The sequence below is a fragment of the Mercenaria mercenaria genome, chromosome 11 (genome assembly GCF_021730395.1).
Source record: "Mercenaria mercenaria strain notata chromosome 11, MADL_Memer_1, whole genome shotgun sequence".
Lineage (NCBI taxonomy): Eukaryota > Metazoa > Mollusca > Bivalvia > Venerida > Veneridae > Mercenaria > Mercenaria mercenaria.
Genome location: NC_069371.1, coordinates 52,248,310 through 52,274,268, shown reverse-complemented (window position 1 = coordinate 52,274,268; position 25,959 = coordinate 52,248,310). Strand labels below are relative to the sequence as shown.

Below are 25,959 nucleotides of genomic sequence, written 5' to 3'. Positions count from 1 at the left end.
AAAAAATAAATAAATAAACACTGCCTGTGCTTTCAAGACTTGTTATTGATTTATTGTACAAAAATGGGAAAAAAATCATTTGATATGCGATTTTTATGCCCCCGAAGGGAGGCATATAGTTTTTGAACCGTCTGTCTGTCGGTCTGTCCGCAATTTTCGTGTCCGGTCCATATCTTTGTCATCGATGGATGGATTTTCAAATAACTTGGCATGAATGTGTACCACAGTAAGACGACGTGCAGTGCACAAGACCCAGGTCCGTAGCTCAAAGGTCAAGGTCACACTTAGACGTTAAAGGATAGTGCATTGATGGGCGTGTCCGGTCCATATCTTTGTCATCGATGGATGGATTTTCAAATAACTCGGCATGAATGTGTACCACAGTAAGACGACGTGCAGTGGGCAAGACCCAGGTCCGTAGCTCAAAGGTCAAGGTCACACTTAGACGTTAAAGGATAGTGCATTGATGGGCGTGTCCGGTCCATATCTTTGTCATCGATGGATGGATTTTCAAATAACTTGGCATGAATGTGTACCACAGTAAGAAGATGTGTCATACGCAAGACCCAGGTCCGTAGCTCAAAGGTCAAGGTCACACTTAGACGTTAAAGATCATTTTTCATGATAGTGCATTGATCGGCATGTCCGGTCCATATCTTTGTCATTCATGCATGGATTTTAAAATAACTATGCATGAATGTGTGACACAGTTAGACGATGTGTCGCGCGCAAGACCCAGCTCCGTAGGTCAAAGGTCCTAAACTCTAACATCGGCCATAACTATTCATTCAAAGTGCCATCGGGGGCATGTGTCATCCTACGGAGACAGCTCTTGTTTGCTATTAAAAGTGAATTTACCTCTAAAACATCTTTAAAAATACTGAGTTACATGCGGTAAAAGTTCTCTATTTTGCCTTCATTCTTAAAATTACATATTGTGGAAGAAATGTAGGCAGGTTTTACTTCCGCCCCAAGGTTATTTTTGAATGAAGTAAGCAAAATTCAAAACAGACCCGCAGGATTCGACCATAATTTTTCAATATTGGAGTTGGAATTGTGTCTGATTAAATCCGTTTTACTCGAGGCACCCTAGAAAAAATGATATTGTCAGTTTTTATTTTTAGTTTTATGATTGTTTACCAATAGTTTGATGTTTCTTTTATAAAAAATAATGGAATAATAAATTCCCTGAAAACGTTTTGGATGAAGCCCACCACTTTGAAATTTGTCCCTACTTGAGCTTTAGGAAATGCCATAAATTAGACAAAATTTATAAAAAACGGCACGGTAAAAGTTTTTAAAAATTTGCATATAAGTGCGAAGCACGGTCAACTGTAAGAATATACCAAGCAAATGCCATTTCTTAAACATTACTATTAGGGGCCTAATACCTTAATTGTATACTGGTACCACTTTATCTCAACTTGACAACTTCTGCATTGGTAGTAAAATGCTACTTGGTCTCATGCTTAAATCTTTCTCTCAGTGTGCAGACTTATTTCTCACTTCCGGCTGCCAGCAGAAATTGTTGATCTATTCTATCATATCCACTTACATTGCCTTTGCCAGTTGAGTGCATGCAGCCCATGGATTTTTCGAGTTATATGATTTTCATCCACAGGATAGCTTGGAGCTTTACTGATCAAAATGGCATCACCACTCGGCTTACAGAAAGTTTTTACTCGACTCCTGAACTTCAAGCGTTGTTTGAGCACCAGTCACCAAAGCAGAAATACGCCTTAACATATGGGATAAATAATGAACAAGATGGCTATATATTCAGTTTGACAATACTCAGTAGGTTTTTGTTTTTATCTGTCAGTCCTGGGTTTACCTTCTGTGTGGACGCTTCTCAACCTTTTATATTACATTATAAGTATTTACGTGTGTGATTGTTTTACTATTTGCTTTCATTTCTTTGGGGGGGGGGGGGGGGTTAACAAAGGGTTTTTATATTGTGTTATGTATTTTGTCCTCGCTTTCTCCTGAAACCCACCATTTAGGTGCACTTGGCGTATTGACAAAGACAGTCGTAAAGCATTTTTTAGCTCTACTGTTGAACCAATGTCTAAGTTCCCAATTGGTAAACTTGTTTCTCAGTAACTACTGATGGGAATGGATTGGAACTTCACATACTTCTTTACTGTGATGACACGATCAGTACCTCTCAGGTTTCATATTTTACAAAGTTATTCCCCTTTTTATGTCCCCGAAGGGAGGCATATGAGTTTTCAACTGTTTGTCACAACGTTAACTTTTTGCATGAAGGCACTTTACTCGTGAACCACTGCACTGGACCTTTCAAACTTCACATGCTGATAGTACTTATTGAGTACACCACCCCTACTGACTTTGGGATCACCAGGTCAAAGGTCAAGGTCACAGGGGCCAACGTTAACTTTCTGCATGAAGGCACTTTACTTGCAAACCACTGCACCCAGGACCTTCAAACTTCACATGCTGATAGTACTTATTGACTACACCACTCCTACTGACTTTGGGGTCACCAGGTCAAAGGTCAAGGTCACAGGGGCCAACGTTAACTTTTTGCATGAAGGCACTTGACTTGCGAACCACTTCACCCAGGACCTTCAAACTTTACATGCTGATAGTACTTTATGAGTACACCACCCCTACTGACTTTTGGGTCACCAGGTCAAAGTTCAAGGTGCTGCGGGGGCATTTGTCACCATTAGTGACAGCTCTTGTTCAACTTTGTGTTCAAGTTTTTTATGTAAGCTGATATCTAAACAACATTTTATTGGAACAGATTGAAACTTCACACGCTTGTTCACTGTGATGCTACAACATGAAATTCACAGGTCCAATAATACTTTTTTTGCTATTTCACAATACAGTCAAACTCGCTTTATACGAACTCATCCGGACCTAAGAAATATGTTCGTATCAAACGAAATTCGTATTAATGAATGTATGACCAGATAATTTGTCCGAGCAATTTGGGCAGTATCACCGGTATCATCGATGAATAGATTCCAATATTATGATACATGAAAGTAGTGAATAGTTTTAAACTGATTAAGTTAATTCATTCAGATAACATTGAAATTACTCAAGAAAAGTCATACTTAAACAGGTAAAACTGTATTAATTCAAATTTTAATGTGCGGTCGAGGTCAAGAGCGCCAAATTATATCCACCGCCAACATTGAAGCTTTTAAGTTAAGCTTAAATTATTTTATATTTACATGATATACAAAGGACCGAGTGTTTGTTTGTGAATAGGTGTGAACTACTCCATTGTCCAATTACAAAGCGGCACAAGCTTGACCATATTATTATTTTCAACACATTTTATAACGGCCCCGACTTATAAAGTTAATTCGTATCAAAAGATGGAAAAGTATAATATTTAAGCTTATTGGGACTTCCAAAATGTGTTCGTATCTACCGATTATTCGTATCAAGCGAGTTCGCTATTACCGAAATAATTTTACAAAGAAAATAAAAGGACCCGGCAGGAGAATTCGGACTTTGTTCGTTTAATCAGAAAATTCGTATCAAGCGAGTTCGTATTAAGTGGACTCGACTGTATTTTGACTGCAGTTTTTTGTGCTATCTGTTGTCTCATAAAGAGTTTGTGATCCCTTTTGAACCTTTTTATGCTCATTATTTTTACTGTTTTTAACCTTTAGCCTGCTAAATTTCTGACGTGGACTGGTCCATCATTTGGGCAGTACCATTTATTATTCAAAGGGTTGTAAAATGAAAATTTACTGAAAGAATAGCGAACAGTGCGGAACATGTTAAACCTGCACGAACGTGCAGGCTGATCTTGGTCTACACTGGTCGCATAGGCAGAAGCGCTTGCCACCAGCAGGTTAAAGTTTAAATGACAAGGTTTTTGAATAGTCCAGATTTTGTTCTCTTGATTTATTGCTATCCATGTTACAAAAACCACATACTCAGTTATATGATAAATGTTTAGCTCACCTGAACACCAAGTGCATGGGATGAGCTATTGTGATCACCAACTGTCGTTGTCTGTCTGTTGTACATCCACCCATATTTTAATTCTTCCGACAACATCAGAAACCATTTGGTGAAAGTTGATGAAACTTAGCCAGAATGTTCCTTAGATGGTCTTCTATGAATTTTGTTCAAAGAACCCCATTCCATACGAAATTCTGGTTGCTATGGAAACCAAAAGGAAAAACTAAATACATATTCTCCAAAACCGCAAAACCAGAAGCTTAGATATTTGATGTGTAACATTTTATATTGGTCCTCTAACAAATGTGTTCAGATCATGCCCCTAGGGTCAAAATTTGCCCTGTCTTGAGGGTACATAGACTTATATAAGAAAAACTTTAAAAATCTTGTCTGAACCTGCAAGATCCAGAGCTTAGATGTTTGGTATTGTCTAGTAGTCCTCTTAACTTTAAAAATAATTATTTTGTAAAACCTCAAGACCAAGAGTTAGGTGTCATGATATATTGCATTGTGTAGTGGTCCTCTACCAAGAAATTTATGTACCCGTTTGAGTCAGGTGAGCAATATAAGGTCATCTTGGCCATCTTGTATTTTGCATTTTGTTACCTTTCTTCTATTAAGATGAATTAATGCTGTTTTTAATTTTGTTATAATGTGTATATACTAGGTTGAGAAGACATAAAAGAATCACTTAGCTCAACTTGTGTTAGACAAGTTATGTCCCATGTTTGTTAGATGTAGCTGAGTTGTGGAGAGCTGTTTGTTTTTCTTTATCTTTTAAAGAATTTAACACACACTGTTTTTTATGAACTGTCTGCAAAGAGCACATAAGATGCTGTTGCAAAGGCTTAGTAATCTCCCCTGATGGCAGTACATTTTAGCTAATGTCTGTTCAAAAAAGAAGTTGCCAAGGCGAAGGCATAATTGTCAACCTTGCACTAAGGTGAAAGATTTTTGGCAAACTTCTCAATTTCACTATATCTTCTTAGCTATTGCCTCTTACACCATCAAACCTGTAACAAAGATTGATCTTAATAAAGGGCAGACATCTCTTGGTTTAATTAAGGTCAGATAACTCATAGTTCAAGGTCACTGTGACAGATTTATGAAAGTGTTGGTGAAAGTTTTATGCCATGCTTCATGTTTCTAAATTTCATGTATAATTCATAATGTTTCCTAGTACATATATCCTGCATGCCCCCACTTTTGACTTTAGTCCCACTTAAACCTTTTCCCACACATCACATTCCCTCTTCCGCCCCCCACCCCTCCCGACCCACACACACACATTTTTACATTCCTCGCACTAACTGGTATTATTCTTTAGATCCATTCATTCATCCCCTCAACATACCCAATCCCTCCATCTAACAACCGCTGCCTCCACTCACCTATACACACACTCACACAGAGAAAAAGACTTTGTAAAATTTACTTAGTGTTAATAACACTTTTTCGAGATAGTACATCATGCTGTTTTTGATGCCAATGAATGGATGCAATGGTTGCAACAGCCTATTGCCCTTTGCTTCATTTTCAAGAACCAGCTAACATTTTTGACGTGAATTAATCCTCTCTTTTCTCCTGAATGATCTAACTTAAAATTAAAGGCATGGTTTGTTAACACGAAAATTTTGTAAAATTTCTTATTCTTATGGAAAACGGATGTATAATTGAAATTAAGAGCAAAAATATGGTTTTGGCCCGACAAAGACAAGGAACTAAAGATGAAAACAGCTCAATATTTTTCAGCTATATCCTTCTGTCTTCTATTCATGCCCATCTATGTCTTTTATCCCAATTTTATTTTAGAAAATATTTTCCATATAGAATTTTAGTCATATTATTTTACGTACCCGAAGTAAAATAAGTAATGTAGCAGCTCTTAAAATATCTGTGCTTTTAGCTAGTCTCAGTATATCTTGATTTTCTTGATTATATAGCCATTTTCATATAATATACATTTGTATTTGTGCTGGATCTGATTCAAAATTATGTCAGATGTTTCTTGAATATAGTTAGGTGTATGAATTTCCATTCTCCTGTGTCTCCTATTGCCCATTTTTCATTTGTCAGAATATGTTCCATCAGTGGTCATGCTTGCATAATGAGGATGTGATTGATTTATAATTAAGAGAAAGTCTTTCCTTCATGTTCATACTTTTATCCATTTCATTCACTTGTTTGCTTCTTTAAGTCATTGTCATAAACTCATGTTACATGTTGATACATTCAGAGTTTTCATAAAGTTTCATCCTCTTATTTAAGATTTTTCACAAACATAAATCTAAGCATCAGAGAAGTTGCAGTGTAGAAAATCCCTACACTTTGTGCTATGTGTCAGTTTTAATCAAACAGGTTTCAGGCTAAAACAAGTACGCATTTGGTAATTTGGCATTTCCTTTAGAAAACTGGTGGCTTGGATGATGAGCTGATCCACCCCAGCATACTGTGAAGGGGAAAAAGATCTGTCTACTGGCTGGTGCTTTACATACATGTTGTTACAGTGTTTCACAGATGTTTTACAGATTATGTTGGAATCTTTTATTTTTAACCTGATACCTCAAGGGTTTCAAAGATCCTGCCTACACCCATAAAAGTATAAAATACTATCCTCAGTTACCACTACATTGTAAATGTTCAATCCCTAGTGCTAGATCTTACTATGCATTTAATAATAATTATGAAAATATTTTATTTTAGGGAAACAGTATACTGTTATTGAATGCAATATGGGGACCAGTTACTGCTGAAATTGCAATTTTTGTTCACCTTGCGCATGTATAAGTATAGTAGACGCAACTTGACCGCGATGGTTGACCTTAGGCTGATTATTCATATCGGTTATTTCATTATAGAAATCAAGGGTGTTTAGGGTAGCCGTGTATATTTATATGGAATTAGTTTGTATACAGTGCAGTATCAAAGTATATATACTTTCATTTGATCAATTAAAACTTTCCAATACACTAATTTATATTTACACAAAATTATATTTCCTTTTGCTCGTGCAGCTCGTGTTTTACGTACACTCCTTTTCAATAATAGGTTGTGCCTTATTATGTATTTTAATGCAAAGGTCAACCATCGGGGTCAAGTTGCGTCCACTATACACTTAGATGTTATTTTTATTAAAGTTTGATATTTCTCTAACAGGTTTTACAGTTGATCAAACAGTTAGTTACAGATAGTACTGTATACCCTTGTATAAACGCTCCTTAAACGCCCCTTCATTATTTTTACCTGCCCCCAAAAATTACATGTATAAATAAAAAACAGATTTAGTGAATACAAGCTTTATTTGCAAAAGAAGTTTGGTTTATCTTGTATATAAATAGAATTTTGCCCTTTGATAAACAGTCAAAATGCTATGCCCATTGGGCGTTTATTTTTGGGGTATACGGTGATAGTTTTTAGCCTACTTATTTCATTTTGCACAATATTTCACAGATTTCAGTGGACTTTACAAAGGATTGGCAGCAATGAGTCTTTGCCCATCTCTCTTGGATTTTATTTGGATGAAAGGCTGAATAAATCAAAATTCTCTCTAAGTTATGGCGAGGTTTCCCCTGGCACAGGACAAGGGGGCTACTTTACTGCTATCACAATTTCAGGTTTTCTATATGTTACGTTAAGATAGGTTCATGCAAGTTTTGTTGTTTTTGCACTTTTTTGTAACATAAAGTTTCCTTCTTTCTTTCTCTCACTCTCTCTCTTTCGTTTTCTAAAATTGTTATGTTCATCTGCTCATGTTTTGATAATGAATGGAATTGCGGGTTTGGGTGACGGGGAAGAATAACCGAGAAAATATTATCTTCTTCAAAAATATAATGAAATATATAAGATATAATTAACTCCTAAACAGGCATCGTGTGACACAAGGTCCATTTGTCAGGCAGTAATATTCCCTGCTATGCACAATTTTATTATACTCAGAATTTGATGCACTTTTGATTCACTGACTGATACTACTGAATGGATTTTGATTCAAACTTAAAAACAGTTACTCACACCATCATCCACTTCATATATAACAAGGACAATATAGAGTAGATGTGTGTGGCATATATTTTTTTCTGCAATAGATGAGGATGGTGTGGAGTGGGAGGTCTGTGACACCCATACCCCTAGAATTTCTTCACTTACTTTAATTTATCTACTGCACAGTGAAGGTCACATTAAATGATTTTTCCTCCAGTGATTGCTCTACTTCACTCAAATTTGCCATATTTCAGTATTTGGTATTGAAATAGACGCGCATGCTATCTCCTCGGTCAACTGTTGTCTTTCAGAAAATGGACATTTAAAGCATCTGAAAGTGATATGTTTTTGCCTATTTCTTTCTGCTCTTATCTTGACAGCATGCTGGACATAAAAAAGTCTTTCTCAAGACTGCAATGTTTGTCACTAGCCTAAAATTTTCTGTCACAGTTTCAGGGCTGTTTGTTATAGTCTTTGTAAGAGTTTTGCACGAGCATTTCTGCCACAGATTTGTTTAGTCTCACTTCATATTTGCATGTTTCACAGGTTCTCGTGGACATTTGAATCATCTAGAAAGGATAAGTCCTTTAACATCTCCCTCGGATTTTATCTGGGCGAGGGAATTGACACATCAAAATATTCTTTAAGTTACGGTGAAGTTGCCCCTGGACAGGATAAAGGATTTTATGTTGCTGTTAAAATTTCAGGTCATTTTCTGTTGCTTATTAATGAATTGATACAGCTTTTGTATTTTTGCACATGCTTTTTGTCACACATATCTTTTAGTTTACCAGACCTTAGTCTTTTATTATGTTTTCTCACCATACAGCTGCTGCTGCTGCTGCTTTTGTTGTTGTTGTTATGAGGGGGTGTGTTAACAAGGAGATAATACAAACTGAATGACGACACTTAGTCATAGCATTACCTTGAAAAAAAATCTCAGATGAGTTTTTTCCGAATCATCAAGGGTAAAAAAGCTAGGTCACTAGGTCAGTAAATAGGAAAATCTTGTAATCAATCTAAGGACATTTTCTGCTCTTTGTAAAAATTTGTCTCTATAGGAAACTGGACTAAAAAAAAAAACTGGACTAAAAAAAAAACCTAAGTCACTAGGTCAGGTCATTCAAAAATTTGGTTATAGTTTTGCCATCAGAGAGGGTAGTCACTGTCATATATGTATATAGTATTTCCAGCATGTATATAGTGTGGGCACTTCAAAATGCTCTTGTTAGAAAAAGCTGGTCTAATTTCAAAATAATTCCAGAGATATTTTACATACAAGACCTACTGTGAAGCTCCGTTCAGTGATCTGGGGCTATCTTTCTTTGCTTGTTAAATCTCTTCAGTCAGCCACATGTCACAACCCCCACAATATCTTTGTTTTCTTTAGTTTCAGTTTCTTGATGATTTAGTTTCATAAAATACATGCACCCTTTTTAATTCCCACATCCCTCAGTACACCCAATTTTATTGTTTTCTTCGATATATATGTACATAATGCCTTATTGTGTTTTTCAATATTGTTTGTTCCTCAGCCTCCCACCTTCCAAACATTACATTCTCAAAAGCAACCCCTGTTGCAGACTGGACTTTTCATCTTAACTGTAGCTGAATGAGCTACAAAGTATGTTATCAAAGACTTGATTGAATGAATGGGCTACAAAATACTTCATACAAATTAATACTAGAAAAGTAGAATTTCGGAGATACCATATTTAGGCATATGATAATGTGTAAAAAAAATTATATACTCAAGCTTTTATAAGCAGACTTGTTTTAACATTCATATTTGCTGTATATCCTTTGGACACAATACAAGGTATTTAAATGTTATCTTGGAACTTTCATGCAGTTACTTACCAAGTAATGTGTTGCCTTCATGATCTGACCCAGTCTTTGTAATCTTTACTATCTAATTATGTCTCCCACACCACTTTGTGGTGGGAGACATATTGATTTCACTCCTCTTTGGCCCAAATTGGCCCAGGAATTATGGCCCTTGAATTACCAAAAAATCACTCAGGTCTTGGGGATATAAAGGGCCCTTACACTACTAATGTGAATAGTAGTATATATGGGTCCTTTATGTCCCCAAGATTTAATCATGTCAGATGATTGGCCAGTTGAGGTCTTGGTGCATGGTTGACTTAGATACTACTATTCAGATGATTAGGCAGTTGTGGGAGACATGCGCTTTTCTCAAAAGCAGCTCTAGTTCTGTAATGAATTTAGATTTGGCTGAATTAGGAATAAATATAATTAGGATTGAACAGAAATTGCTCAAGTTTGAAATGAGACATACTACCAGCTCTGGAATATGGAGAAGTTTTACTTGTTTTGAAATTCCAGACTGAAATCCAACTCTTTAACAATTATGGATTTGAGCCATTTAAGGTTATGTCCGTGTGTGCATGTTTTGCATAATTTATTCTTTGTATAAATAACATTTTCTTACACAAATACTAGTACTTTGTAGCAACAAAACAGTTTATGACATTTTACACTGAGTTATCTGGAGCTTTCCTTCAAATTGGTTTGTGTTTTACACAACCCCTGAGAACACTGTGCTCCTTATTGATAGTGTACCAACCTGAGGTGTCTGCGACTTTTCATAAAGACAAAACAGACAAAATTGCACCACATTTTTGACCAGCAGCCCATCTCGAAGATAAATAGAACAGGAGAAACTGTATTCTTTTGGTATCAGAATAACGTGTGGTCAGGCAATTCCCTGCATTTGCATAATATTTTTATTATGTATTCAGGGGTATTTTTTGGTCGTTTTTATAGCCGTTATTTGGCTATATTCCCAATGCCAAAAAGTATGGGTTTTTTCCCCCCTAAAAATGAGTGCAAAAATTCCCAATCTACATTCAGAAAAAAAATCATCAAAATTGGACAAACATTGACCAAATTGTGGACAATTTTGTAATGGCAGTATGTTAAAGAGGCTGTACAATGTGAAACAGGTGTATGACAAAGTGCTTAAACACATCCTTACTATATCCTGTGGGACTAAATAATTCCCAATTTGGAACATTTACACGTCAAAATTCCCAATTTTCGGGGTATAGGCTACCGTATTTTCCCGAATTAAGGCCCCCCCTCTAATTAACGCCCCCCACCCATTTTTGGGAGAAAAAAAAGTCAACAAGAACGGGAAAAAAATCACCTACCTCATTTTTATAAGTCCATGTAATAAGTAATTTACAGTACTAAAGTCCAACGTATTAAAAAATAAACACACTTTTAAACAGTCTATGTACGGTAAGTCCAAAACATTTGTACTAAGTACGGTACGTATCCAATCATCAAACAGAAAATTAAACGGTAAATACAAGCAGCGTGTCAAACCATTGACATTGTGTATTGCGCTATTAGCTACCCGCATGTACTAACGAAAATGTTATCGGAGTACACAGCTGTTTGGGTCATGACGTAATGTGTAGTGTCGCGAGCGTGTCAAAATACACGAGGTATCGATACCGTATTTAAATGCATAAAAGACACACTGCATTAAATTGGATGCCAAATAATTACGTTTTTGGGGGATTAAACAACACAGAAACACTTTACAGCTAGTTTGAACGATGTTTTTAAGTTTTGTAAAAATTTTCATTTTTTATTTTTTTACCTCAAATAAACGCCCCCTCTTTGGAAAATGTAACGCCCCCGGGGGCGTTAATACGGGAAAATACGGTATGTTCCCAAAACAGCAAGAAAAAACTCTGCTGTATATATATTATGTCAGCCACTAAAAATACATATATTGGGTGCTTTCCAAGTGCGCTGTTCCTTGACATTTCACCGTTGCCATTTTTTGTATAATATATAAATGACAAGAAATCAAGGGAGGTAATTACATGAAGAATTTTATACTCTGTTGCATGTTGACAGATGTCCAAAGGATATACAAGCAATGATTTACTTCTGATTTGTTAACTGGCTTCAGGGTTAACATGCTGTAAAAATATATGCTTGCCTGAATGCAGAAATTTAGATTTTCTTCTTATGGATGACATCTAACCATTACTTCTGGAAGTTTTTCTTTTCTGGGAGTTAAAATGCTGTATCTTACTCTCCAACTTCTACCAAAAATCTGTTTTAAGATACTATAGTTAAATAAACTAGAAAAAAAACATGGATAGAATAATCTACAAAAGGTTATAAAAAGGTTATAAAATGAGGAATATTTATAATGTGAGCCGCACCATGAGAAAACCAACATAGTGGCTTTGTGACCAGCATGGATCCAGACCAGAATGCGCATTTGCGCTGCCTGGTCAGGATCCATGCTGTTCGCTTTCAAAGGCTATTGCAATTAGAGAAACCATTGGCGAACAGCATGGATCCAGACCAGCCTGCGCAGATGCGCAGGCTGGTCTGGATCCATGCTGGTCGCAAAGCCACTATGTTGGTTTTCTCATGGCATGGCTCAATTTGTTTGTAATGGCTTTGCTACTGAAGACGAGAATCATTTTCCATAATCCCAAATCATTCCTGGTAGAGAATTTAGATTTTTCAGCAGAATCTTTCATTACCTCTCAAAGTACATAGGTCTACATGTACATAATATTTTGTTTGTTTTTGTGATTTGTTTTGTGTGTTACTGGAATTAAATATAAAATGATCTTTCCAAAACTTTCGAGAGCCTAAATATGATAAGTGCTGACAGTAAGCATTGACAAAATTTAATGATCTAGTTTCAATATATTAGGCTTACTATATTATTGCTGGAATGGTCATTTGGTTTCCAGGTACACCTTATTTATATGTTTATTTATCTTGTTATAGTGGTAAGTGGAGAATTTCTGATCGGGTACACATGGAAATGGAAACAACTTTGATCAGAACATTGAAACTAGTGATCAAAACAAAGCATTCACAAAAAAAATGACATTTCTAGGTGCCCGGTCAGAATTAAGCTATCAGCCATATTAAGTTTGTTGCATATGGTAGTAACATTTTGTTTATAAAGCCAGAAACTGTAGCTTCAGAAAGTGACAAAACTATATTGATTGGCTTTGTCCTAAGCTTAAAAGCTTTGCATTGCATGGCAACAATTTCTGGTTGTGTTTCTTAGAGCTGTAAGTTGTCTTGGTTTTCTTGGAAATCCAGATTTCAGTCTTCTAGATATATATATATATATTCTTGTTCATTATGCATTGGTCATATAAGCTGTGTGCTTCTGAGTTATGACACAAAAATCAGTAGGTTAAACTGCTTTTGTAAGTTCTTTATGAGAACATTCTGTACTGCTTCTTTTGGCTTTTCTGTGAAAAAAAAAAATTCAGTGCTACTGTAGTAATTATGTTTTCATTAACTCAGATGGGCCTATATTTAAGCCTACCTGTTGGAAAATGGAAAATTCTTTGACCCTGGGCTACTTACATGCTCCTTGTATGTGTTGGGCATTGTTTAAGTCACTTTTGCTTTATGTGTACAATGCTTTGCTTGACAGGATTACATGGACATTTATTTCCAATGGCACAGAGCTAAATTTAACTGAAGGTTTCTACGCGACAAAAGATGCGAAGGCCTTGTTTGAAGGCCCTAATGCACGATTTGGATTGACCTTTAAACGCACTGATGAAGGCTACAAATTTGATATTACGATCACAGGTGCACAGTATAGTAAAAACTGACAGTCATTTGAACTTAAATTTTTTTCTTCACAGAAAGTTTCGGTGTAAAATCAGAAACAAGTCTTTGAAAGTTCTTATTGTTTTTACTAATATCATGTTATTATACAAATAATTAGTGGTGATTACCTGCTGAAGATAGGTTTTTTTTGACAACCATATGCATTACACTCTTGTGTAATATCATTAATATCAGATTGGTTTTTGTTTCTTTTTTATTGAGAATATGGAGAAGAAAACTAACATTTTAAAACAATTTTTTTTAATGTTTGGCATCCCAGTTTGTATTCAGATATTCTTAGTCTGAAGCCAGATACTTTAGGAGTCTGTACTGGGAGTAAGTATAGAAAGACCTTCTTAAAACCAGTTGAAAGTTATTGAAAGCAATAAAAGTTATCTTCACCACTTTTTGTTCTGTATAAAACTGATAGTCACAATATTCTAGGATAAGATGCATGCTGGGATGTAGGAAAGGCAATATGCGCAGTCACTCGACAATTAACTCTTTCAGCATTAGTGTATTTTGTTATGTATTGTGATGGTACCACTGCATGACTTGTGAATGACTTGTTTTTCTTCTAGTTTATTTACTCTTGTCAGCATTTCCATTAGTGTCAACCTTGCCTTCATTAACCTCATCATCATCATTATCATCACCATTATTATTTTTCTGTTAAGACTTGCTTATGTCATCATTTGATTTTATTATCAGCATCATTTTCATCATTAGCACACATTTCTGTGTCCAATATATTGTCAATATATTGCTATAAATGTGCCTGGATTCCCAACCCCATTGTTTCCTTTTCCACCTACCTGGTAATTCCCCTGCCAAGCCCTAGCTTCCTCTTTGTCAGTCTTTCCAAAACTGCTGAACAGAATGGCCTTTGAAATACCTCCCTTAGAAATACCAAAACAAAACCAGAAATATTCTAATAAAACAGAAATTTATCTTGAAAATGCTTGAGAGAATTATCCTTTGTTATTTCTGTGATAATGAAAATTGCACTGCATTTACTTGATTTAATACAATATTTAACTTATATAATTATACAGTGTTCAGTAAGAAACTGCCAATTGGCGTTATTACCGAAAATCAGTGTAACTGGTTTAGCACAGTGATAGAGCATGTTCAGCACTGCATGTATTAGCATGATTAGATGTAGTTGCACTAATATGTTCTTTTGTTGCTTATTTTCCTTATGACTGATGAACAAATTTCAATATAGATAAAAAATGTACATACATGTATATTCAAAATACAAATATTATGTAAATTAGATGAGATTTTGTCTCCTGTAAATTGCAAAGTTCAGTATATGAGGAACATGACAACAGTGAAAAATAGATGAGTCAGTGCATGAGAAAAGGTACCATCTCATAATTTATTTTCAGACTGTCAAATTGATATACAACCTTACCAAATTGTGATGTTGTTTATGATGTTTGTTTGTTGTTTTTATGCCTCCGGCATCTACTAATACGGGAGGCATATAGTGATTGTCCTGTCCATCCGTCCGTCCGTACGAGGTTAACCAAATGGGAACGTTTCGTCTAGCATCAATACCCCTTACTAGAATAATTTGATACTAATGCAGATGTAACCTATGACCTTTCCTCATCTTCAGACATCACCTGACCTCAGTTTGACCTTGACCTCATTTTGGACTTAGGTTGCTTTATATGGGCCATCTCTTGGTTAACCAAATGGGACCGTTCCGTCTAGCATCAATAAAGAATGTATTGATACTAATACAGATGTAAACTGTGACCATTCCTCATCTTCAAACATCACCTGACCTCAGTTTGACCTTGACCTTGTTTTGGACTTAGGTGCAAAATCTATCGACAAGGATGCCACCGGGGGCATCAAGCCTTTATTGAATGCAGCTCCTTGTTAATACAGATATTTTCATGTTGAAATTTTGTCCTTGTATATGGTTTTTGCCAAAGTACCTTTTTTGCATGCATTGACTCTAACAAAGTGATATAAACCCCTTAAAATGTAGGGAACTATCCTTCTGTCTTGATATGTAGTAACTAACTTTCTAACATTGAAAACCGATTTTTACATGTTTAATTCATAAAACATAATTATTATGATATATAACTTAAAAACAGAATTTTTCACAGTATAATACAGGTAACAGTTTCTTATTAATTTGATAGTCATTTAGAGATATTTAACTTTGTTTGATAGGGATAATTTTAAATTAATTATACTTTCTATAAATTAAAAGTTCCAACAAGGTATGATATTCAGCTAATGAGGTTTTACCTGTAAAAAAAAAAAAAGAAATTATTTAAACTATGTTGATGAAGCTCATTTTGTAATATTTTCCTTGTCTTAAACAGGAGTGACACGAGCTGATGATGGTGTATACCGTTGTTCCCTTATTGGTGAGGAAGATAATGATATGAAGGAAGTTCGGCTCACTGTAGTCAGTAAGTTGTAAATGATTATACATTTTATACTCCCACAAAGTTTGAAAGTCGAATTTACAGTTGGCTTGTCAAAAAAAAGAAACATTTGAGGTTGCAAATCACTTCCATAGTGTTAAAAGGGGTTCAAATGAATTTTCATTTGCAAGATCATCATGAAGTGCAGATGTGAATGTGTATGACATACTTTTGTACAGTCATTCAAGAAATTACAGAGTTATGCCCTCTTAGATTATATCCTAGAGCTGACAAAGCAGTATGGCAGAGAGGTGTATAAGTCACATTTTGTGATAGCTCTAGTTTAATTCCCTGGCCCAGTACTTAGTCTTTGGCTCAAAATCGCTTGACCTTTTCATTCAATTGGGTTTTAACCTTGCCATGGATCAAATGCATGTATGTCAGGAAGCTTTTAATAACAAATGGCAACATGTAAAAATCTGCATATGGAAGACTAATAGAAATAATGATTTAATCAACGAAAAACTTGCATCAGTTCTAGGGCTCGGACATTATTGCAAATATATGAAATGTACAAATGCTATAATTCTAGAACTATCCTACGTAAAACATTAAAACTGTCAGGAAGTTTGACTCCTTCCTGCAGTCATTTTCTTGAATCGAAGACATACTTCAATAAAGTAACAATTCTTCAGTAATATATTCATCTATAATATAAAGCACAATTCTTTCATTCTGTGGTTTGGTGACATTCTGCTATTTAAACATACTATAACTTGTTTCAGACCCTGTTGAGTCAGTATCTCTTGAAATTCATGATGCTCAACACAATGTTATTGCAACATCCAAGAAGGCAGTTACCCAGAGTGCTACACCAGTCAAGCTGACTCCCGGACAGTATATGGTAGGTATATGCTGATGTCAAAAATAAGGGCTTTGACTTATCATCAGTTGCATAATTTATACTGACATCAGCTGACAAATAGTGACAATTCATTACAGGGTGCCTACCAGTCGCCGGATAGGAATATATACTGGACAAACATAATTACGGCTTTATTTTGATTTTATCGGAGTTACCGGCCAATCGGAAACATTTAGTATTTTGTTTGGACTGTCCTGTATTAGCATTGACGGACAAGTAGGTATCAACAAAGAATATCGTACCAATTCTCACCTGTGTTTACAAAACTACTGTCCTCTGATATTTGGTCATTGGAATGAAAGTGCGTATGCGCAACTTTTCCATTTTTGGAGGTTTACCAAGTGGGTCTCAAACAATTATTATACAGACTCCTAGAACTGTAGACGACAGTTTTCTTCTTAATTCTTTGCTCGCAGGCAAAACCATGATTAACCAGTATTTAAAATTACTTATTATGCTGTAATTATATGATGTCACTAATACAGGCTTTCCTGTGAAATGGCTCATTTATATATATTATAGCCCCATTTCGAGCCTTATTTTCAGAAAAAGATAATTATAGATTTCTGGATTTTCCGAAAACAGAAACTGATATTAGCAGGGTTCAAATTTAGACAAGCATACAAGCTAAATGCTAGTGGAATTTGAAAATAGCTAGTGGGCTTGGAATGTACTAGCTAATTTCAGCTAGTCAATAATATACCAAGCAAATGTCTTCAAAGCTGTTCTGCAGGTATACATTTTTCTGCATGAAAGGAATGTTATCATTTATGTTTATAAATGATATTTCATTGTTCAACAAAACTCTGATATAATGCATGATTGCAGCTTGCATCAGGTTAACATGGAAGGTTTGACTTTAGCTTGTAAGTGGATAAAATGGCATTAGCTATTTTAAGCTAATATATTTTTTTTTGTGACTGGCTACTTACAGAGTTAATCAGTAGGTTTTGGCCAGTAAAATGTGAATAAAGTAATTAAATATTATTGTTTAACATTAGCCGGTATCTTTTCATTTTAGCTAGTGAGCAAAAAGGGCACTAGCTACTTTAAGCTAGTAGAAAATGTTGCTAAATTTGACCCCTGTATTAGGTTTAATTTTGTTGGCTTAGTATGGTGGCATAAGCTCCGAGAGGCTTCCTGCAGATAGATTTAGTTTAAAATGGCAACACTTGTAAAACACTGCTGTTATGTAGTTCAACTCCGAGTATAGTGTAATGCTTTGAACATGTATGAAAACATGTTTAAGAAGGCGTAAGAGGACAGATGGGCATATTCTACCTTTTTTAGCTCGACTTTGAAGAAAAAGTACAGCTATTGTACTCGGCCCGGCATCGGCGTTGCCGTTGGTTAAAGTTTTTGATAAAGTCAAATATCTCTGTTACTATCAAAGCTATTAACTTGAAAGTTTAACTTAAAATAGTTATTTACTATCAAAATCTACACCAGGAGAAACAATCCCCATAACTTTGATTTGAATTTTGACAGAACTATGCCCCTTTTTAACTTAGAATTTTTGGTTAAAGTTTTTTGATAAAGTCAAATATCTCTGTTGCTATCAAAGCTTTTGATTTGAAACTTAAAATACTTATTTACCACCAAAGTATACACTAGGAGAAACAATCCCCATAACTCTGATTTGAATTTTGACAGAATTATGCCCCTTTTTTACAACCTCAAATGACAAATGAGCGGAAGTTTTATCAGGGCAAATTTGATGTTTTTGCTTTCTGTTTTCATTAAAAGGCAAAGGAAAAACCGCGATTTCTGTCCGGTGATTGGTTGGCACCCAGTATGGAATATTCTGTTATATTGATCTAGGTGTTTGTAACAAATCAAAGGACAATTGCAAACACCAGCTTAACTAAATACAAAATGCCCAGATCAACATGTTAGTGTTATTTTGCTTTTTTACATACTTATATAACTAACAATATGTTTTCTAAACCATTTTGTTTACTTATAAAATAAACTCTTGGTGTATTCCAAACCATTTTGTTTTGGATAACACCTTTAACTTGCAAAATTAAAAAAAAAAAATTAAGACAGGCTCCAACTTTTCTTCTTCAGCTTCACTTATTATGCCCCCTTTTGGAGGGGTAGATTGTTTTGAAGATGTTGGTTGGTCCATAGACCAATCTGTTTCCGGATGATAACTCAAGAACACTAACACTTCAGCCTAGGATCATGAAAGTTAATAGGAAGGTTGATCATGACAATCTGATGACCCTAATTGATTTTGAGGTCAGTAGGTCAAAGGTCAAGGTCACAGTGATCCGGAACATTTAAATTTTTTCCAGATACTAACTCAAGAATGCTTTGGTCTAGGATAACCCAAGAGCCCTTGGGTCTAGGATCATGAAAGTTGATAGGGAACTTGGTCAGGACCAGCAGATGTCCTCTATTGATTTTGAGGTCAGTAGGTCAAAGGTCAAGGTCACAGTGACTTTGAACAGTTAAATCACTTCTGTATGATAACTTGAGAACATTAAATTTTGGACCTAAGATTACAAAACGAAATAGGGAGGTTGGTAATGACCAGCAGATGATCCGTATTGATATTGATTTCAGTAGGTCAAAGGTCAAGGTCACAGTGATCAGGTACAGTTAAACTGTTTTTGGATGATAACTTGAAAACCCTTGGGCCTAGGATCATGAAAGTTAATAAAGAGGTTGTTCATGACATGCAGATGACCCCTATTGATTTTGAGGTCAGTAGGACAAAGGTCAAGGCCACAGTGACAGGGAACAGTTTAACCATTTTGCGGATGATAACTTGAGAACATTGGGCATAGGATCAGGAGGTTGATCATGACCAGCAGATGACCTCTATTGATATTGAGGTCAGTAGGTGAAATTCCAAGGTCACAATAACCCAGAACAGTAGAAATTTTGTGTACAGTGACCAAATAATTTCTGACCTTGAGCAATTACTGAATGTATCAAGGGGGGCATTTTGTGTTCTAAGAGCCCTTGTCTTTACCCACAAAGTTTGATGGTAAGTTGGAAGGTCAGTATAGTGATTGGACAATTTGTCACATGTTTTCGCAGCTTCAGACAGAGTCCTATTGTGGTGATAATAGTAAGTTTTAATCAAGAAATAATGTACAGAAAAACCATGTTTCAACGTTACTGATAAACAAAAAGATGTCATGTCTGTGGAATAATTTCACAAAGACGTAGTCTGAGTGAATTATTCTGCCAGTGTATAACAGATTTTGAGTGAATTAAGTAAAATACGATTTTTCTATACATTAATTTCATTCTTATATGCCCTTTATCTAAAACAGTAGTAAAAAAATAGTAGCACTCTTTCTTGGTGGCAACAAAGACATTTACGTCATTGCACGTTAACGTGACATCAGTTAAGTGTAAGCGTGTTTTTACAGAAACTAGCATATCAGAATCTATAAAAACAACCTCTTTCTGTTTCCTTTAATCGACCAAGTAAAGTATCATAGATAAAACATGGATGAATAGATACTTAAATGTCCCTTCAACCTTTAGCCTACAGACGGCAAGTGATTCTGCCTTTGCAACCAGTGCAGACCAAGATCAGCCTGCACTGTTTGCTATTCAGTTAGTAAATTTTCAGTAAAACACCCCAATGAATAATAAATGGTATTGCCCAGATTGGAAGATGGAGCAGTCCATTATAGAAATTTAGCGTGATAAACAATGTTTGATATTTATTCAGGTGAAATGTGATGCATCAGGCAGCAACCCAGAACCAGTAATGAACCTCGTACTCAATGACCAGAAGCCGTATGTTTCTACAACCACGATGAAAGCCAAGAACACTGAGTTCACTTCTTATAGCGGATCTTTCACAGTTGATAGTCTTACGATTAATGCCCACAATGCATTACAATCTCTGACGTGTATGGCAAATATTCCTGGTGATTATTATCCATCTGCAGAAGCAGGACTTGCCTTGATAGTTAGCATTGGTAAGTATGTTTGTTTGCTTTGGCTTTAACACCAATTTTTAGCTCCACTATTCGGATAAGCCCTGGCGTCGGCTTGACCTTCCTTGGTAAAAGTTTTTGGGCAACCTTCTTTCATATCTTTGTTACTATTGCTTATATCTTACTGTAACTTTACATAAACATTGTCAAGCATACAAAGTATGTGCAGGGGCTGGGCCACCAAGGTGTTACACTTGGGTTATTTTTAATGTTAAAGCTTTTTGGCAACCTTTGTTTTTCTGTCATAACTTTGTTACTATTGCTTATATCTTAAGTAAGTTCACATAAACATTGTCCAGCATACAATCAAAGTATGTGCAGGGGCTGGGCCCATTATACCCAAGGTCAAGGTCACAAAGTTGTTATAAATTGGATTATTTTCATGTTAAATTTTTCGAAAAGCTTCGTTTATAGACATATCTTTGGTACTTTAAAAGATAATGATTTGAAATTAAAAATATTTCTTCATAATCATCATCTGCATGTGTGGTTACAAACCCCATAACTCTAATTTTATTTTTGACAGAATTATGCCCCTTTGTACTTAAAAGTTTTTTTGCAGTCTTCGCTTTCTGGATATAACTTTAATGCAATATAAGATAAAGACTTGAAACTTAAAATGTATCTTTATCATCATCATTTGCATGTGTGGTAACAATCCCAATAACTCTAATTTGTGTTCTTGACAGAATTATGCCCCTTGGTGTATCTTCTTTTTAAAGTAAAGGTCTCTTACTGAGACATATATTCATTTTACTGTCAAATCCCCGAATAGTGGAGCGTGCTGTCTTACAGACAGTTCTTGTTTACATTATTATGTCTCCCCAAGGAGACATACTGTTTTTGCCCTGTCCTTCCGTCCGTCCGTCCGTACGTCACACTTCATTTCCGAGCAATAACTGGAGAACCATTTGACCTAGAACCTACAAACTTCATAGGGTTGTAGGGCTGCTGGAGTAGACGATCCCTATTGTTTTTGGGGTCACTCCGTCAATCAAGGTCACAGGGGCCTGAACATAAAAAACCATTTCCGATTAATAACTAGAGAACCACTTGACCCAGAATGTTGAAACTTCATAGGATGATTGGTCATGAAGAGTAGATGACCCCTATTGATTTTGGGGTCACTCCGTCAAAGGTCAAGGTTACAGGGGCCTGAACATTGAAAACCATTTCCGATCAATAACTAGAGAACCACTTGACCAGAATGTTTGAAACTTCATAAAATGTTGTACCCTGCAAAGTAGGATTGACTCCCATCGATTTTGGGGTCACTCCATTTAAAGGGTCAAGGTCCACAGGGGCCTGAACATTGAAAACAATTTTCGGTCAGTAATTGAGAACCACCTTGACCCAGAATGTTGAAACTTAATAGGATGATTGGTTCAATGCAGAGTAGATGACCCCTTTGATTTTGGGGTCACTCTGTGAAAAGGTCCCAAGGTCACAGGGGCCTGAACATTGAAAACCATTTCCCGGTCCAGTAACTTTAGAACCCCTTGACCCAGAAAGATGAAACTTATAGGATGATTGGTCATGCAGAGTAGATGACCCCTAACGATTTTAGGGGCACTTTGTTAAAGGTCAAGGCCACAGGGGCCTGAACATGGAAAACCATTTCCAATCATTAACTTGAAACCTCTCGACCCAGAATGTTGAAACTTCCATAGGATGATTGTTCATTGCAGAGTAAATGACCCCTATTGTTTTTGGGGTCACTCCGTTAAAGGTCAAAGGTCACAGAGGCCTGAACATGATAACCAGTTCCGATCATAACTTGAGAACCCCATGACCCAGAATGTGAAAACTTCATAGGATGATTGAACATGCAGAGTAAATGACCCCCATTGATTTTGGGGTCAGTCTATTAAAGGTCAAGGTCACAGTGGCCTGTTCATGTTAAAATCATTTTTGGAAATAACTTGAGAACCACTTGACCTACAATGTTGAAACTTAATAGGATGATTGGACATGCAGAGTAGAAGACCCTATTTATTTTGAGGTCACTTGATCAAAGGTCAAGGTCACAGGAGCCTGAACAGTGACTTGAGAACCACTAGGCCAAGAGTGTTGGGAAAATTTTGCGGGATGACTGGACATGCCAAGTAGATGATCCCTATTTTCAGCCAACCATCAGTTCTCTTTGACTTTCGCTCCGAACCCCTATTGACTTCTTGCCTATAGGACTTTGCATTGGGGGAGACATGCGCTTTTTTACAAAAGCATTTTCTAGTTTCAGTTATTTTAGGGTGGGCAACTAACCTAACCAGTGTTCTTGGATTATGTACCAGTACAAACCTGTTCTCTTCATGTAACTGCTAGCTTCTTTACATAAGTCAGTGGAGGATGAGTGATTTCAGGCACAATGTCTTTTATCAAATTGTCACAGAGAACATACATCTCTCTTGGAGATTGAACTTGCAACTGCACAATCCATAGATCTGTGCTCTCCCTCACATTATTATACTGTTATTATAATACACTTAGGTCAGAAAGGTTAAAAACTTGAAAGGGAGTTATCATCAAGTTAAGCCCTGTGCTAATGTCCACCTGTGAATACCATAGATTTCCATGTATATTGCACAGTGTTTTAGCTTAACTTAAAAAAGTCGAAGAGCTGTGTATGGACCGTTGTCGCGCCCTTTCGCATCCACATTTTGGTTGAATTTTTGATGCATTTTTTTTATCTTGTAATAATTGTAAATTTTTTAAAACTTAAAATAGTTTTTTCCTCATATCCCCACAAAGGGCCAAGGGCCATAACTCTTGCCCCCTATTTTTGAAATTATCCCCCCTTTTGACTTTAATTTCAGGTTAAAATTTTTGGTGCACTTTCACTCTTTCTTACTTTTTACTAAACAGATTTGATAGATTTAGAATGCTGTTTCACTTCTCCCCCACTCTTTGAAACAAGGTCCTAACTCTGGCCAAATTCATGAAAAATCCCCTCGTTTTAAAACTTAGAAGTAAGGGTTTAATTTTGATGCTTTTCATATTCTCGTTAATAAGAGAGGATTTGATTCAAATTAAAAAATAGTTTTTTAGAATCATGTATACAGGGCCCATATCTCTAGATTCTGGATTATCTCCTTTTTATTAGAATTTCAGGTTAAGTTTTGGTGGATTTTCATTCTATCCTTTTTACAAATGGAAATTTGCCCCTTTTTGCTCCCTGAGCTAAAGGTCATGGGAGCTTTTTGATGCTAATACCCTTTCATCTGTTGTCAAAAATTTTTAAAAAAATCTTCTTAAAAAACCACTGGGAGAATTACACAAAACTTAAAGGAATGTCTTGGGGGGCCCCCTTTAAAAATTATTCATAGAAAATTGAATTCGTGCAGAATTTGGGTTTCCCATGGCAACGAAAGGAAAAACTTTAAAATATTTTGTTAAAACCCGAAAGGGCCCCTAGAGCATTGAATTTGGCATGTGACATTTAAATGGCCCTCTATGAAATTGTTCAAATTATCCCCCTGGGATGAAAAGAGGCCCCCCGGGGGGGTTTCCAAGTTTTGCAAAAAATTTTTATAGGAAAAAAATTTTTAAAAAATCTTTTTGTCAAAAAACCCAAACCTGGGCCCCTTTTGTTTTTTGTGTTGCTTTGTGGCCCGCTCCCAAAATTGTTCAAATCATTACCCTGGGTGAAAGGGGCCCTGCCCTGGGGGGTCTCAAGTTTTCATGGGAATTTTTTTAGAATTTGTTGAATGAAAGGCTGGTTTTGATTTTTTGGTATGTTCATTCCCTTGTGGGTCCCCAGAATTGTTAAAATTTTTCCCCGGGGGTGAAAAGAGGGGGGGGGGGGGGGGGGGGTCAAAAAGTTTTCATTTTTAATTTAAAAAAATTTTTGCCCTTAAAATTCCCAAGGCCCAAAGGCCTTTGTTTTTGGGTGTGTGCATTCCCTAGTGGTCTTTTAAAAAGATTGTTAAAATTATACCCCGGGATGAATGGGGGCCCCCCCTTGGGGGTTATTAAAAATTATTAGATCATAGTTCCTAGACTTTTTAAAATTAAAATTTCCCTGATGCCCCCAAGTGATTAGGGGTCACCTGATGTGACCTTGACCTATGACTACTTTTTTTTTTTTAAGATCAACTTGAAATTTGGATGACATGTCAGTTAAGCGCAAGGTCTTAAACTGACTAGGCCATGAATGTGCCCTACTTTCTTTTATTTTAGGATAGTTGGGTCATTGAATCATGTGGCCATTTCCCGGGGGTGAGCTTTTTGGGTCATCTTGACCCTTATGTTAAACTGTCATAACATTTTGATTTCATTTTATTACTAAATACATTTGACTGAAACTATATTCTAGTATTGTCAACCACATTGTGGTCATTAAACTCGTGACAGCTCCAGCTTCCTCTTTTGTGTCCTGTTTCACTATCCAGCTTCAAAATAATCAAGCATGCTTTCTTGTGTGACGGCTCTTGTTTTGCTTCCGGAAAGCGGGCTTGTCCTTCCTCCAATCTAAAAATTTGGGGTCAACATTTTTAGCTAAACCTGTCACATAGGGGGACGGGTGACTTTTGTTATGCCCGTCGTCCGTCCACAATTCTTTTGCCGACAGTGGTTTCATTTATGATTTTTTTTAAACCCAAAACTTGCACAAACTTGATCACCATAAGATTTTGGGTTTCTTTCCTAAATTTGGGCCGATCCAATTATGGGTTTCAGATTATGGCCCTGAAGGGCCAAAATAGCTATTTTGCCCTTTGTTGCAAATGCAGCAAATTTTTGATTTGAATTTTAATCAAACTTGCAAAAAATTGTGTCCCATAAGGTCTGGGTTTCCTTTCTTAAAAACGGCCAGACCCCTTTAATGGATTTTAGAGTTGTGGCCCCAAAAAGGGGCCCAAAATTAGCTATTTTTGCCCTTGTTTGCACTTTAGCGCTTCGTTTTTGATTTGATTTTAACCAAACTTGACAAAACTTGATCCCCAAAAGTCTTGGTTTTTTTTTTGAACCCCCCGGATTTTTTTATGGGTTTCAGGTTATGGCCCCTGATGGGCCAGAATTTAGCTTTTTGACCTTGTTGCCAATAGCGCTTCATTATGATTTGAATTTAATCAAACTTGCAAAAAAAATTGTG

At 36.1% G+C, this 25,959-nt stretch overlaps 1 protein-coding gene across 6 annotated transcripts in view; it reads left to right on the top strand.

Annotated features, from left to right (window-relative positions):
* LOC123531629 (uncharacterized) overlaps positions 1-25,959 on the top strand; it is a 100,532-nt gene that overhangs the window by 56,520 nt on the left and 18,053 nt on the right. For 2 of the 6 annotated variants that reach the window (XM_045312755.2, XM_045312754.2), the window contains exons 4-6: positions 15,933-16,022; positions 16,763-16,881; positions 20,600-20,852. In XM_045312755.2, coding sequence (XP_045168690.1) covers positions 15,933-16,022; positions 16,763-16,881; positions 20,600-20,852 — 462 coding nt within the window. Of the gene's footprint in view, positions 1-1,621; positions 1,798-7,404; positions 7,569-8,481; positions 8,643-13,396; positions 13,558-15,932; positions 16,023-16,762; positions 16,882-20,599; positions 20,853-25,959 lie in introns of all 6 variants that reach the window. The other 4 variants (XM_045312759.2, XM_045312757.2, XM_045312756.2 and 1 more) reach the window with 4 other exon arrangements.